The 16036-nt window shown below is 33.3% G+C and overlaps 1 protein-coding gene across 1 annotated transcript; it reads left to right on the top strand.

The window, feature by feature from the left end:
* Window positions 1–2989: 2989 nt before the first annotated feature.
* Window positions 2990–13620, top strand: LOC132554024 (pleckstrin homology domain-containing family A member 8-like). The gene is made up of 12 exons (XM_060218321.1): window positions 2990–3029; window positions 6068–6184; window positions 6431–6586; window positions 7096–7217; window positions 7904–8065; window positions 9518–9543; window positions 9926–10366; window positions 10837–10922; window positions 11062–11120; window positions 11344–11474; window positions 12594–12726; window positions 13423–13620. Exons 1-12 carry the CDS (start codon window positions 2990–2992, stop codon window positions 13618–13620), a joined length of 1671 nt encoding a protein of 556 aa, XP_060074304.1.
* Window positions 13621–16036: the final 2416 nt, after the last annotated feature.

Raw genomic sequence — 16036 nt, 5'->3', positions numbered from 1 at the left:
TCGAAAAATTTTGTAACCAAAAGGAAATATTTCTGAGTTTTTTATATTTGGGTTGAGCCAAGTCTGTGCCAATGACAATGTCTGTCGTGGAGCTATCTAGGATATTGCTGAGAAGATGTTGTTTATTTCGAATTGATTGGAAATTTATATTTAAAATTCTTAGTGGTCTATTTTGTTGTTTTTTATCAGTTCTCTTTTTCATACGAACAGGGGTGGATGAATGGAGTGGTTTGTGATGGAGAACACCATCACTGGTGTTTGTACTAGAATTACCCAAGTCGTCAAAACTAGATAGTGTATTAAAATGATTTGATGTATTGGTCTAGACACATAATACATAATATTCATAGGTAGAAGATTTATATCAAATGGTTACAATCAGACATCAGTGATATTTAGTATTGCTTCAATGGACTAATTTGTTGTGATCAATTCAACACAAAGACTAACTGGACTTTGCAGTGCTCTTATAGCCTGGAATAACTGCGACAATGACCTTTAGTGACGTCACCGTACACTTTCTGTCGTCTAGTGTCTTTTTGATGAATATCTGTTCGTCGCGTGTCCAGAAGAAATGGATTTTTTTGGTCGTATCTGAGTTTATTAAGTTCGTTCACAACAGCTGGTCTTTTCTTAGTTAGAGATCATCAACAATCACTGTCTTTTGATTACTGTTTTTCAGCTTCTTTTTGGCGGAGAATATATCTTCGCGGTCAATATATCTCAAAAACCGGATAATGGCCGAGACTTTCCCGTTTTAATTTGTCCCAGAATGTGGTAACGCGAAACCGAGCGTGATTGGACTTTTAAGTCTAAGATGCGTTTCGCAGATCTCAAGTACGGCTTTTAGGGGGTCGAATGTGCTAGCATCATGGCCGCTGGGGACCGGTACGTCATGGACGTCAAGTTTATCGGCCAGTTCATTGAGATTGTTCTGTAACTGGTCGCTTTTGTCATTCAATGCCTTTATTTCATTTTTCTGAATAATGATTTATCGTTCCATGGAAAACACTTTGTCCTCGACAACTGAGCTAATTTTTGTGTTTACATATTTTTAAATTAATTTTTCAGTTTTTTCACTGGTGACCATGTCTGACAACACTTGGTCGAGTTTCGGCTGAACTTCGACGGTCAAAGTTTGAGTAATAATGGAGACTACTAAATTTTCGACGGGTTCAATCAATGCTTGTATCAGATTGTTGAAAAACTCAGGATCGTATGTGTTCATGATAGCATTGGACTTTTGGGGGGGTGAAGTTTCGGTTGGGTTAACAGGTAAAATGCCATTCTATTCACTTGCCATTTTCTTGGACAGTGATTCCACAGAATTATCGGGAGAAGAATCCAAAGTTTGTCTTTTGAGTCCTTATGTCACAGGTGACGAGTATTGACGAGCTTGGTCAAGTGTAATAAGATTTACGCTTACCTGTAGGTCTCTGGATGGGGCGTGCACCCGTGCGTTTACCTGTCTCTCGCTCTCACTCGATGTCATTGTTCTTAGGTGGAAAATACAACATCTTAGATATGTCACTTATTGGAGCAACTGATGACAAAATTTCTGCACACTTCACAGCATCAAATGTTGAGAATGAGCATCGTCATAAAATCTGAAGGAAAATGCCCAGGAAAAGTTCCGAATTAGTAGAAAAAATACCTCCGATCTTAACACCTGTATTCACTATAGCATCACGTGACCACTCTTACTCTTATTCCTGTAAAGATACCATACCCTTGCTCAAAAGATACCTTTGTTTTTAAGACTTGTTTTAAGTTGTTCCTGTTAAGATACCATACCCACGTTCTAAGATATCTCTGTTTTTAAGACTTGTTTTAAGTTACTTCTGTAAATTACTATACCTTCGTTCTTAAGATACCCCTGTTTTTAAGATGCCATACCCTTGTTTTTTTTTTTAAGATATCCTTCTTTTAAAGCCAACTTAATTTTTAAAATATCACTAACTTTAAGTTGGCCCTTATATATCGCCATGTTTTTCAGTGTTATATTTCATTATAGTTACTCCTTGTTCTAAGTTACAGGTCTACGTTTGTGTATGTTTAATTTATTATATTAACTGTGCGTGGTTTTTTTTTTTGTCAGTGTATTAAGAGTTATATCTTATGTTTCTGTCGTGTACTTACGTGAGATAAAATGTTTAATTTTATTTGGTTTTAATCACTGGGATCGGAAACCAGTTTTTTTTTTTTTTTTCAAAACTTGTGTGCAATCGAAAACCAAACGATAGCAAAAAGAAAAAATGTTATAAAATTGAACAAAAGTGGCAAAATGTCAGAATCTTTCAGAACCTTATTATCGGAATAATTAGTAACTCTTGGGCAATCTACGCCCTCTACGGATAAACATTACGAGTTTTCTCCCTTTAATTGTTTGTTTAATGGTCGGGATTTTTTGTGTGTTGAACTTGAACTGAAATTAACTTTACGTTTGTTGTACAAACAATCGTAGAACTGAACGTTTCACGAAGCGCCAGTGTTAGATGCACATAATCAACTGTGTTTTGATGATGCAGAATTACACTGACACACCCCCAGAGGGGTTTCTATAAATCATTTCCGAGACAGTCCCCGTAATCTAACCAATCTGAGTTGGCATAACGCTTCCGTGAAAAGTGCTTACAAAAGAAGCATTTCAGTGAATGTGACAGTCCGGAAGGTCGTGTTTACAAGGAAGTTGAAGCCAAGGTGAAGGATTACTCGGAATGTGTGAGTTGGCGAAGTGTTGGGAAACCAGCTGTTTGCTTCATAAATACATACGGATCAATATGAGGCGTGTTAAACGAGAATAAGTTTTCCATAACAGAAATGGACCAGACGACTGCACAAGATGGGCGACAGGGTTTTGTTACGCACTGACATGTTGGGCGGACAGACCGTGAACTGAACTGATCGTTGGAAATTGGAACCGACAGATCACGCCACTAAATTTGTGATCACGTTTACACCGACATAGATACTCGATTTGATGACCACTATGGAGGGTCTGCTTTGGAAGTGGACAAATTACATGAGTGGTAAGACTGTCTAGCGTCGACGTTCTCGTAGTTGAAACTGGACCGTATACTAGCTTAAAAAATCGATCTCCAATTATAAATATCGATATCGTTGACAACGAAGTAACAATGCTTCCGTGTCGATAGAATCTCACCATTTGTTCTATGACAATACAACATTTTATTGGGTTCCCTACGACACAACAGTTCTTTTAAGTACTGAACGATAGTTGCACTAGGCGTAACTGGTAACCATTATAACAATGTGAGTGTATGCAATTGATGGATTCAAATGTATGGGATACTGTTGATTAATAAGACATGTAACTGTTGTAAATACTAGCAGCACCGGTTGAGAGGACTGATGCTTTACTTGAGCTACAGAACATAAGATTAAACATATTAAGCCAGTGTTCCTGTGTTCAATCACGAGCGAAACATTTGAAATAAACATTGCCCTGTTACATTGGCTTTGGAAAGTCCCAGGAAGTATTGATAGAAAATTGTTTTATCCCCTGAATATCTCCACAATGAGTTTTTTCCTTGATGAGGAGTGTATGTAAGTGTGATAAATACCAACTGGCAATCAAAATACATTTTAAACTGTTTTACTAATCAAATTTCTCTTAAGCTCAGTTGATCCAGTGTAATACCATATAAGCTAGACTTTGGCTTACCTAACTGTCCCAGGTTCATTCACTAGCAGAGGCATTGAAATAAATGATAACCTCAATGACATAAGATTTAGAATTTTACATTTTCCAACAACATACTATAGTGAATGTTCTAAGAGATTTACAGAGGACACCGAAGTGAATATCACAAATTAACAGTTACAGACATAGCATAACCAAAAAATGAATTCAAATGTGCCATTCAGCTGTTTTCAGCTTTCAAGGGCTCTGTGATGCTAAGCATATAAATTATGAAACCTAGGAGATGATTGTAGGGTCTAAAATTGAGAGTTATCTACCCTGGTCTCATGAAATCAATATCGATTGATTCTAAATCGTTAATTTCTTGAAATAAAAATGATACAATTAGGGTTTATCGTGTATATCTAGTTATATATTTTGTTGTTCAAAAATACTCTGAACAAAATCCCCAGTGCCAAATCTATATGAAAATATCCAAATTCAAAACTAGATAATTTTTTTTGTAGTGATGGGAAATTAGCTCAAATCCATAATCCATTATCAGTTGAAATCAGATATCTTCTATGTAATGAATTGATTGCATAATCGTCTGATTTTGTGTTTACTATTCATAGAAAGTAAAACATTCTTGGTTGTAGTGATCCGGTGGTATTTTTGTTTTTGTACTTACAAAATACTTCACTTACGTTGCGTTCGCATAAGAGTAAATATTGTTATCAATAAGCATATCATTCTAATTTTGTTGTAGGATTTTTTAAGGCGAGTCCAAAACACTAATTCCAAAAAAGGGTACCAATACTAAGAAATACAAGGATCTCAAAATTTGAGTGAATCCCAAAAAATAAGAATGAGTCCAGGAATATATATGAGACCTCAAAATCACTGTAATATGAATTTCACTTTGCTAAAATACCAGAAAATATGAAGGTACCAATGATCGGTTATAAAAAATTATAACAGATCACCTCATCATTACTTATGTTATTTCCCTCATGGGATAATTTCATAAAGAACAAAAAAAACCCAAATAAACAGAATTAGAATCATGAGTGTGGTAGATATCTCTTGACATATTTATCTCTTTAACACAAACAGTCATTAAAAACAGTATTTTGAATTTTTTTTTTTTGTTGTATGTTTGTTTCCTTTACTGATAGAGTGCAATTAACTGTTTACCAAACAGTATGTTGTCAAAGCTCAATTAATTGGATGAAAGTGTAAACAGACACCTGTCAAATATCCCTAATGATGATTGGTATTTCATTGATATCATATTTATATTGATATATTGCCAACATTCCAAAGGATAATTTGCATTTCATCAGTACCAGATATATATTTTAAAAAAATGTGTAAATGACAACATTAGCATTGAAGTCCTGTGACGATATAAAAAATTGTACACATAAACAAAAATCATTTTTGGACTTATACATATGTGATAGGAAACTGGGTGTTGCTATGCCTTACATATGTGATAGGAAACTGGGTGTTGCTATGCCTTACATATGTGGTAGGTAATTGGGTGGTGCTATGCCTTACATATGTGATAGGTAATTGGGTGTTGCTATACCTTACATATGTGACCGGTAATTGGGTGCTGCTATGCCTTACATATGTGACAGGTAATTGGGTGCTGCTATGCCTTACATATGTGACGGGTAATTGGGTGCTGCTATGCCTTACATATGTGATAGGTAATTGGGTGTTGCTATACCTTACATATGTGACAGGTAATTGAGTGCTGCAATGCCTTTCATATGTGACAGGTAATTGGGTGCTACTATACCTTACATATGTGACAGGTAATTGGGTGTTGCTATACCTTACATATGTGACAGGTAATAGGGTGCTGCTATGCCTTACATATGTGACGGGTAATTGGGTGCTGCTATATCTTACATATGTGACAGGTAATTGGGTGTTGCTATACCTTTCATATGTGACAGGTATTTGGGTGTTGCTATGCCTTACATATGTGACAGGTAATTGGGTGTTGCTATACCTTACATATGTGGTAGGTATTTGGGTGTTGCTATACCTTACACATGTGAAAGGTATTTGGGTGTTGCTATGCCTTACATATGTGATTGGAAACTGAGTGTTGCTATACCTTTCATATGTGACAGGTATTTGGGTGTTGCTATGCCTTACATATGTGACAGGTAATTGGGTGTTGCTATACCTTACATATGTGGTAGGTATTTGGGTGTTGCTATACCTTACATATGTGGTAGGTATTTGGGTGTTGCTATACCTTACACATGTGAAAGGTATTTGGGTGTTGCTATGCCTTACATATATGATAGGTAATTGGGTTCCATGCATCAAATGATAAGTATAATAGTAATTATAATGCATGTTGATTATTAAATGTCAAATGTTGTTGTTCTTTTTTTGTAGGTTGGCAGCCACGGTGGTTTGTATTGGATAATGGTGTGTTGTCATATTACAAATCACAAGAGGATGTAATCAATGGGTGTAAAGGCTCACTACAGATGGCTGTCTGTGACATATCAGGTAAAAAGCTACAAAGTATTTCTGTACAATGTATAGGGTAATGAAAACAAAATGGAGATTGTTTATGTACATTTAGAGGCATTATTCTTTAGTGGTAAAGTAAAACGGAAGTTATATTCTTTACTTAGCCTGTTCTCCATAAATTTTTATTTCTGTTTCCATGGTGACAATTAGATATCAGTCTGTTCTCCAATATCATTCCATGTTTCCCATACTGATCTTGTTTTGCTGTTTCCATGGTTACAGTACACAGTACTGATCATACTAGACTCGACCTGATCATTCCACATGAACAGCATTTCTACATCAAAGCTTCATCTCCACATGAACGTCAAAGATGGCTGGTTGCCATGGGAACATGTAAAGCATCCTTGACGAATGGCAGGCCATCAGAGGAAATGGGTTTGTACCTTTCTGTCTGGTTATTGCTAATGCCTTTGAAGAAAATAACTTTCACAGCTGTTATGCAGTTTGGTTGGCTAGTTTGTTATATTTGCTATGAACTAAGGTAAAGAAATGTGTTATTTCAGATAGTTGCTAATTTCAGCATGTGTTTATCATAAAAAATGATCTTTCAAGGGTAATACCTTTTGTAACAAAAACTTCAAAATCAGAAAAGTGAAATAGTGAAATTTTCTCTAAATATGGACAAATATCGCTGTAGTTAGAAGTCATTTATTTGAGATAACAGTATACATATGGAGGACACACAGAGATTTACGGGATCAGTGAAGTGTTTGATGCAAAATAACTGCCAAATTTGTTGCCAGGTGACTTATACGATTCCACCTATTTCAAAATTATGCTCTTCCATCGTTTACCGAAAGGTATCTTTTCCAATTATTATCAATTGTTGTGGAAGGATTCTGCTTTCAATTTGTCATTCTGGTGACATTTTTGCTTCATTTTAGGCGAGATATCTGCCGACATTGTCCGGACAAAGAAGTCAGAGTTAAGACTGTACTGTGATCTTCTGATGCAGCAAGTTCACTCAGTGAAGAGTGCTGTCCAGGAAAGTCAACCAGATGTCAAGGTCAGAAATTACAACTTACTTATCAGGTCATTAATTACCTGATAGGTTGTTAGTCTAGGGTCAAGGTCAGTAATTAAAACCTATCTGATGAGGTCAGTAATTACCTATTGGTGTAACAGACAGAGATCAGGGTCAGAAACTAATTGCTATTTTGTCAGTCTAAGGTCAAGGTCAGTAATATCTTAACTGCTGATTTGTCAGTCATAAGGTCAAGGTTAGTAAATTACCTGCTGTTTTGTCAGTTTGAATCAAGGTCAGCAACTTCCCTGGTGTTTTTTCAATCTTGTTTATAACAAGGTCAGTAATGTCAAAGTTAGTAATTTACCTGCGGTTTGGTCTGTCTGTGGTCATTGTCAGGAACTTCTGTTGTTTCGTCAGGCTGAGGTCAAGGTCAGTGATTCGGACTGTCAGTGGTCAATGTCAGGAACTTATCTTCCGATTGTCAATCTGAGGTCAAGACCGGTAACTTTCCTGCTGTTTTGTGCATAGGAGGTCAAGTTTGGTAACTTACCTTCTGTGTCAGACACATGAACTCTTTGATTGATTCTCAGTATTTTAAACCCTTGAGGTACTGTCTCCAGTAATCTAACATTCTAATTCTTTAACTTTAGATTTTATTGCATAGATAACTGTGAAGATTTTGTTTTAATGTTTTTATAACCATTTGGAACCTCTCTGATTTACAGAAGCTGGATGAGGCAACATCTCTCCTTGGTGCTACTTGTGATACATTCATTCAGACTTTGGATGATTGCATGAAAATAGCCAACGCCAGCATTGCTTACGAAACATCGCCAAAACCAGTACGAGATGTCCAACTTATGTTACCTCAAAAACCCCTTAAAAAGGTGTGTTTGAAGATAACATTAGTTATTTTAACAAAAATAATTTATTTTGATAGACATGGTTGTACAGACATCTGAATTAGAAATAAGCATTGATTATGCCTCTTTCATCACAACACTTGATTAGCTGTGTTCTGGTGTTAGAATTTTGTGCTGTTGTAGATAGAATTTCTGTGATAATTTACTAGTTAATGATATTAAGAGATAATTGTAACACTTGTACTTACAAGCATTTAAGTGATAATTGTTTTATATTTTACTTTTAAAAATGAAATCATATTCAAATGAGAAATTTATTATAATTTTTATAAATCACGTGAGAATTATATATAAATTTAAAAGTTATTCTTATCTATTTATAGCTGAAAACTTGCTTATACATTTCAATTAGGAAATTATGTTAAATCTATATCTGTGCTGTTCGTTATATAAAGTCATAATAATCTAGTCTGTTATTTTGTGGCATCTTAATCATCTCCTGACAGTACAATATATTATGGAACTTTATAACAATTTTGTGTGGAAAGCATTCCTGAAGAATATGTCAGTCATGGCAAGTAAAACACATCTTTGAAAAAAATTTTATTTGAGATAGATTAAGTTGGAATTTAACGTTACTGTTACACTTAATAACAATGGTAAAATTACACAATAGGTCATTATTTTAGTTGAAAATGTTTTGTATTTAGATTCAGGTCTTTTGCTTTTGAAATTTTATTGGGAGAGTTTGGTAGGGGAGGTGGAGATGGGCTAAAAATGGTTATGGTTGTCAGTCCTTCCATTTCCAAATTAATTTCATAATTTGAGAAGTTCTATACCTGATCCATTTCAGGTTTGTATAGGAGTAGGGACCTAAATGTTTGCACTTTTTTAGTTTAATAGTTTGCATAGATCTTAAATGGAAATTTACAAGAAATAAAATATTTCATATTTTTATTCTCCCTGAACGGACAGCATATAGTCACCACTTTATCGATCCTTCTGTTCGTCCATCATAAATTTGTCCGGAGCATATCAAAAAAACTATAAGAGGTATAAACATGAAACAAGGAGAAGTGCAGTGTACAAGGGCAATAACTCTCTTTTGTATAATTTAGGAGTAATTGCAACTTTGTATATACATTGGCCTTACTTAGAGAATGTGCAGTGTACCAAATTCAGGGCCTTCAACTTCTTAATTACAGGATGATTGCCCTCCCTTTCATTAAATTTTGTGTCCTATAAAGTTGTTTTCAGGGAGCATTTGTCAGTTTCACTGATGCTCTTGTTGTTGTTATAGTATCATACAATATATGTTTTGCCACAATCGCAATGAAAAATGACAGTTCCTGCTTAAGGATTTTTTCTGAATAGCTGTTCTGAAGTTTTAGAATGAAAACGTAACAATTTTTTGTGAAATCTGCACCAGAATAGCTTTGATATCATTGTATTAACTTTTTTTTTCTTTGTTATTAGGGGGAGAGATTGTCTACATCAGGACGGTAAGTCAATTAGAAATGATATATCATGTGCTCATTGATCCATATTTTCAATTTTATTGTAAATGTTGGTGTTCGCATCAAGATATTGTGAAAATTTGACAGATAATTTGGTCCGCAGAGATGTGATCACTTTTTTTTAGATGTAAATCCTTTTTGTTCTACACATATGTCAAAGTTCAAATTTGTGTGGATCTATTGTCCATATTGGATTTTACGAATGTTCAACCCCTCTTGTATTTGTGATGCATGTATGTGGATATTTCACATATTAAACAAATGTAATGTATAGGTGGTTAAGTTGAATAAGGACACTTGATCCGGAAAAAAAAAGAGAAATTTGTCAGATGTGAATTATGTTTATATCTAATGATGTAAATTGTAGACCCCTGTCAGCAGAGTCCAAATCAATGAAAACTTCTCCACTTCCCAGAGATGGTTTGCCATCTTTTCCGAAAAGTTCAAATCGCAGACGAACTGCGTCAGAAAACTCTTATTCTGATCAATCCTTATCTGATCATTCAAGTGACGCAAACAGAGACAACACAGAAAATGATCATAAAAATTCAAGTGCAAGACTGACTGTCACCATAGAAAACAATTCCCTCAGCAAGCCATTGACTTCTGGTTCTCCACATTCTTTTGTACCAAAAACAAATGTGAATTCTGGACTGGATTATGATTCAAAAAGGACAGAAAATGGAATTTCGTCTCTTGAGAAATCCAGTTTGAAGTCACTGTCATCTACAAGCATAAATAGTGAAGAAGAATTTAAAGATGCTATAGATGCAAAAGTTCCTACGTTTTTCTCCGCAATGAATCCTAGGTATGTTTGAAACGTATAAATATCTGTGGCTGTTTCTGTTGTGATCTTGTCCCATGGATTTCTTTTGATTAACATAATGTTTAATATCACATTTAGGAATGTTTGATATCACATTTGAGATTGTTTTATATCATATTTAAGATTGTTTAATATCACATTTAAGATTGTTTAATATCACATTTGAGATTGTTTAATATCACATTTAAGATTGTTTAATATCACATTTAAGATTCTTTAATATCACATTTAAGATTCTTTAATATCACATTTGTTAATATCAAATTTAAGATTGTTTAATATCACATTTGAGATTGTTTAATATCACATTTAAGATTGTTTAATATCACATTTGTTAATATAAAATTTAAGATTGTTTAATATCACATTTGAGATTGTTTAATATCACATTTATGTGAAATTTAAGGATGTCAGTTGACAAGATTTTGAACATATTGAAATGATTTTTACAGTTTTATGGATATCAGATTTGAAGAAGATGCTGGTATACCTGTTGAACCATTCCTGGGAAGCTGTCGCTCTCTTGTGCCTATATTTGGTAAATATACCCAAACAGTGTAATCTGAAAACTGATATAATAGATATCATATCCTTTTCTTACCACATCTGTTACCTCCAGATAAGTTTGTCTGATATACTGATTTATTCATAAATAACGTACATGTTTTATTTTTCAGACAAGTTCAATGCCACAACATTTGCTCCTGTTAAAATGGATTTTCAGGGAAATATACGTGTAAGTTTAAAAATGATTTTTTTTCTATGAATTTTGTAATTTGGATTTGATAGAAAAGAATTAACATTGGCGGGGGTCGAAAAAGATAAGAAAGTGTGGGTATAATTGGAAATAAAAATATAAGAGAGTCAGGCTATAAGTAGAAATAAAATGTAAGAGAGTATGTGTATATCTATGTGATTCCCTGATCACACTGTTCAGATCCAGTTACTTATTATTTCAGAAAATACAGCAAAAATATTCTACAAAGCCGGGTGAATTCAGTACATTACAGCGAATTGTGCTGTTTGAGATACAAAGTAAACAGCACCACATATCCAGCTCAGCCACTGTAGCATTACTGTGGATGAAAAGGTATTCAACCTTGTCTCTTTCAACTACATATTATAACTACTTATCGTATATATATATATATTCCAACTATCAACCATCAATTGTTTCATTGTACTGAAATCAGTGTGTCATTTTAAGCAAAATTTATGTATTGGCCCAACATTTCAAGAAAGAAAAAAAAATTGCATATTCTCCACCTGTCTTCATCTCTCTGCTTTAAAAGGAAAGTTTGAGTGAAAAGTGATTGTGTTACTTTATTTGTTTATCAGTTAGAATAGAACAGTACAGCTATTGTTTACATTACAGCTATTGTTTACATTGCAGCTGTTGTTTACATTTCAGCTATTGTTTACATTGCAGCTGTTGTTTACGTAACGGCTATTGTTTACATGACGGCTATTGTTTACATTACAGCTATTGTTTACATTACGGCTATTGTTTACATTACAGCTATTGTTTACATTACGGCTATTGTTTACATTGCTGCTGTTGTTTACATAACGGCTATTGTTTACATTACAGCTGTTATTTACATTGACAAAAACATCATTACCTCCTTTCTGAGCCTGAAATATGTGTTGTTTTTTAATTCTAAAAATTGTCATGTTGTCTTTATTAAAACATTTCAAAAAATATTAAGAGCAATATTCCAGAGCTTTTCCGAACTCCACTGTGAATTATTTCAAATCTACAGGAAATAATGGATTTTTTTTCATATTCTTTATCATAGATTCTGCAGACAGGACGTTTAGAGAAAGCCAGTAGTATTGAAAAAAGTTTTAAAATTCTCCTTGATAGTGAGGGCATTCATGTTGCTGTGACACACCTAGTTCACAGTTGATTGTACATTTAAACCCATACACTTTCTAGAGGCTTTGCTCTTGTCTTGAAACAAAATGTTTGGAAATAGAAAAACATAAATCGATCATGATATAAATTTAGATGTATTAAAAAAATTTAATTTCTTAAAGTAACTGTCATACCTACACATAACATACCTTATTTATTTGGGGATTAAATGTTACTCATACTTACATTTCTATTTAAATATTTGTGCGAGTTCCAGTGAAAATTCTGTCAATTTATAATTTAAGTTAATATATCATTGTGTGAAAATGTCTCTGTACATTCCATATCAAGAGGCCTGGAGTTTATTCGGGAGATATTTAAGGAGATGCTTGATGGACAGCCAGACCTGTCTTTAGCCGTCAACAATGCCTACAGTCGGACGCTCAAACCATTCCATGGCTGGGTAGTACGAGGGGTTTTTGCTGTTAGTATCACCTGGTTTTTATACGAAAAAAACCTTTCATACTTAATGAGTCTAGAAATATTGCTTTTAGAATTGTCATAGATTTAAATATGAAAAAGCCAAAATCTGTTGTAAATGTATTTGATGTAATCAATCATCTATCTAAATCACAAGCTACTATAGTACTCATTCCTATGGGTAATTTCTAAAGTGACTCATTCCTATGGGTAATTTCTAAAGTGACTCATTCCTATGGGTAATTTCCTAGTTTACTCATTCTTTTGGGTAAAATACCTTGAATATTTATCGTCTTTTTGGTTTTTTCGTGATTCCAAATACTGTTAAAAGATTTTAAACTTTGACAAAATTTATGAAAAAAAAAATTGGAACCACATTTTAACAGACTTTATATTGTTAAAATTGCTATTTATCATGGTTCTTTTTCCAATATTTTAGAGAATAAAAATCATAAAAAAATGGATTCTTTGAAAATAAGATTGCTAAAGGTAATTGTAGTTCCTTTTATAACATGCATTGTAAGCAAGCATCCCCTTTGTAGCAAGCTTTTGGTAAAACAGTGAAAATTTGTGACTTTGCAAGAAAACTGCCATTGCAATATGTTCTGTATGTCGTTTCATAAACTGAAATCATGAATTAATTATTGAAAAGTTTGTAACAGATACATATATTACTACAACATCCTGTCTCCTGTTACAGGTGGCCGTAAAGGCTTTACCTTATAAGGAAGTCTTTATCACACAGCTCAATGCACCAGGTCACGTGGGTGAGGGATCTCTCTTCATCCAGTCTCTCATGGCTGATCTCGACAGCTATTGCACTGCGCTGGACGAAGTGATCAAGATCCTCAAAGACTTCTACAAATCCAATTCTCTGGACAACGATGAACAAATATGATGGGTTTATTTTCATTATTGATACTTAGCTCTGTCACAAGCTGTTATGCTCTTGGTACCCTCGGGTAATATGAACTGTTGCAATGTACTTACAATTGATTTAAATGTTGATGACTCGTTTTGTTTGATGTTTATGTTGATGTCTTTTTTGGCTCAAACCATCTTCTTCATACTACACTGTTTTACAGCTTATAACTGCAATGTTAATACACACTTCAAGGTATTACTTAAGGCTCATTATCTGCATATAAAGGTGACAAATTTTCAAAATCAAAAAACAATGAAGAGAAGCAAAAACCAGATGATTAGTGTGGTATTTTTTAAATATAATTTCACAATTTTATAATCAAGTGATAATGCTAGAAATTACTTAACTTGATAATAAAAAAAAATTGGCAAAAATTTTTTATATTTTTGGGCATTGTTCATGTTCACTAGCATCAGAATTAATAAAATAGACCTGCGATCACATTGAATAATGCAGACTTTCCACATGTTATTATAAATATATATTTATATATATTTATTAATTTATCATTTTCTGATTTATTGTGATATGTAAAAATCTATTTACATGTAGACTTACAAACACCAAGAAAATGTTCCATAATAAAATAAAATCCAAGATTTTCATGCATTCCCAATTATGTGATAAAAGAATTATGTCAAAGTTTCCTTTTTCTATGAGATTTATGATTCAATATTTCATCCCTACTTCTGATTATGAGAAATTTTCATTTCCATTTTAATTAGCTCACATGGCCCAAAGTGAGCTATGCCATGGCACGGCGTCCATTGTCCATCCGTGGTCCAGTGTCAACTTTATCCTTTAAACAACTTCTCTTGACCTAAATTGAAGGTCACAGCAGTCAAATTTGTTAAAATATTTAAACAACTTCTTCTCATGAACTAAAAGACCTAGAGGCATGATATTTGGCTGGTATGTTCCAATGATGAAGACTAACAAAGTTTGGGAAAAGAAATGACCTTCACCTTTATTCAAGGTCACAGTGGTCAAGTTTGTTAAAACATTTAAATGATTTCTTCTCATGAACTGAAATCCTAAAATGATATGGTATATATACCAGATGAGTGCTGAAGGCCCATTGAGCCTCTTGTTTTTGAAAACAAAAATGAAATGGGAACATGCTACAGATTAAAAATTTCCAATGACTTAAGACATTAAGGTAATTTTGTTTAAAAGTGATATTTGGTTACAGGCTAACTCTGATACCCTTCTTGAACTTGGGACCAGTTGATCTTCTGAAAAGATGGATATTGATAATCCACAGATTTTGATACAAAGTCATGTTCACAGTTCTTGTTTACAGAGAATTGAAAGCTCTTCTCGAGAGAAATTTTATTCAGTTAAAGAATGGACATCATCAGATTTGTATTCTTCTGTGAATATGGTTTTGTTTTCAAAGCTCACATGTGGTTTAAATTGTCCAGCTTCAGAACCAAAACTATGCTTAAGTTTTTACATACAATGAATGAGTGGTTTAAGGTATCTATGCCTTGTACAAAACTGCACAATTATATGTATTTTAATCACAAATACTACATGAAGTAGAGAGGGGTCAATTCATTAATCAATGATGGATTTGAATTGAATTTTATGATGGTTACTCTTGATTGTAGACACAAAATCTGATGAAATTGAACTGTGTGTATTTCTGTTGTTTATTTTAAAGCATTTGTGTGAAATTTTGATTTCCTTGAATATTTTAAGAATAGTGTAGAAATACAACATGTATGAAATTAATATTATTGTCTTAAGTTGGAAAATTTATTCGGAAACTAGCTCATTTTCTTGGAACACAGAAATTGAAAATATCAAAATGAATGCCTAGAAACCAACCACCAATTTTTTAACAATCCCAAAATCACAAATTAACAGTGTTGCATGTATCATCAATTTTCTTTCTGATATTATGTTTGTGGATTGTAAATCAAATGGTGCTTTAGAGTTGTATAATTATATTTCTTCAGCATCTAGATATATGTAGTACAGATTTTGTGTTTTAATAGAATTGCTATATTATTGCAATCAGTAATCAGTATACCTGTAACAATTATACTGTAAAATTATCTATTTTTGTGGGGCTTAAATTTCGTGGTTTTACAAAATTGTACATTTATGTTGACACTTGATTTTGTGAATTAAGTTTATTTACGAAATCCACTAGTCGAAGTCTTTTTATCTGTTTATCATTTTGTGCACATAAACATTCATGGATTAAAAATAACTGAAAATATTTACAACAAAACCCCTATGATAATTAATGATTTTGAAGTAATATCAAGTTGGAAAAATATGTAAATATAAATGGGAATTTAATATACGGTTTCATTTGAACATGTTTAATTGTATTTTAGTGATACACTGTGTTTATTCGACAATAAGCCCATGGATT

This window comes from Ylistrum balloti, unplaced genomic scaffold, assembly GCF_031769215.1.
Source record: "Ylistrum balloti isolate Yb309-2 unplaced genomic scaffold, AGI_CSIRO_Ybal_v1 Utg370370, whole genome shotgun sequence".
Taxonomy (NCBI): Eukaryota; Metazoa; Mollusca; class Bivalvia; order Pectinida; family Pectinidae; genus Ylistrum; species Ylistrum balloti.
The sequence above is the reverse complement of the archived record's forward strand: the minus strand, read 5'-3'. Positions and strand labels throughout refer to the sequence as shown.

Coding starts and splice junctions, on each gene's coding strand:
- LOC132554024 (XM_060218321.1), top strand. CDS start 2,990: ATGGAGGGTCTGCTTTGGAAGTGGACAAATTACATGAGTG. Junction 6,185..6,430: donor GGCTGTCTGTGACATATCAG/GTAAAAAGCTAC, acceptor CCATGGTTACAG/TACACAGTACTGATCATACT. Junction 11,475..12,593: donor GCATTACTGTGGATGAAAAG/GTATTCAACCTT, acceptor TTCCATATCAAG/AGGCCTGGAGTTTATTCGGG.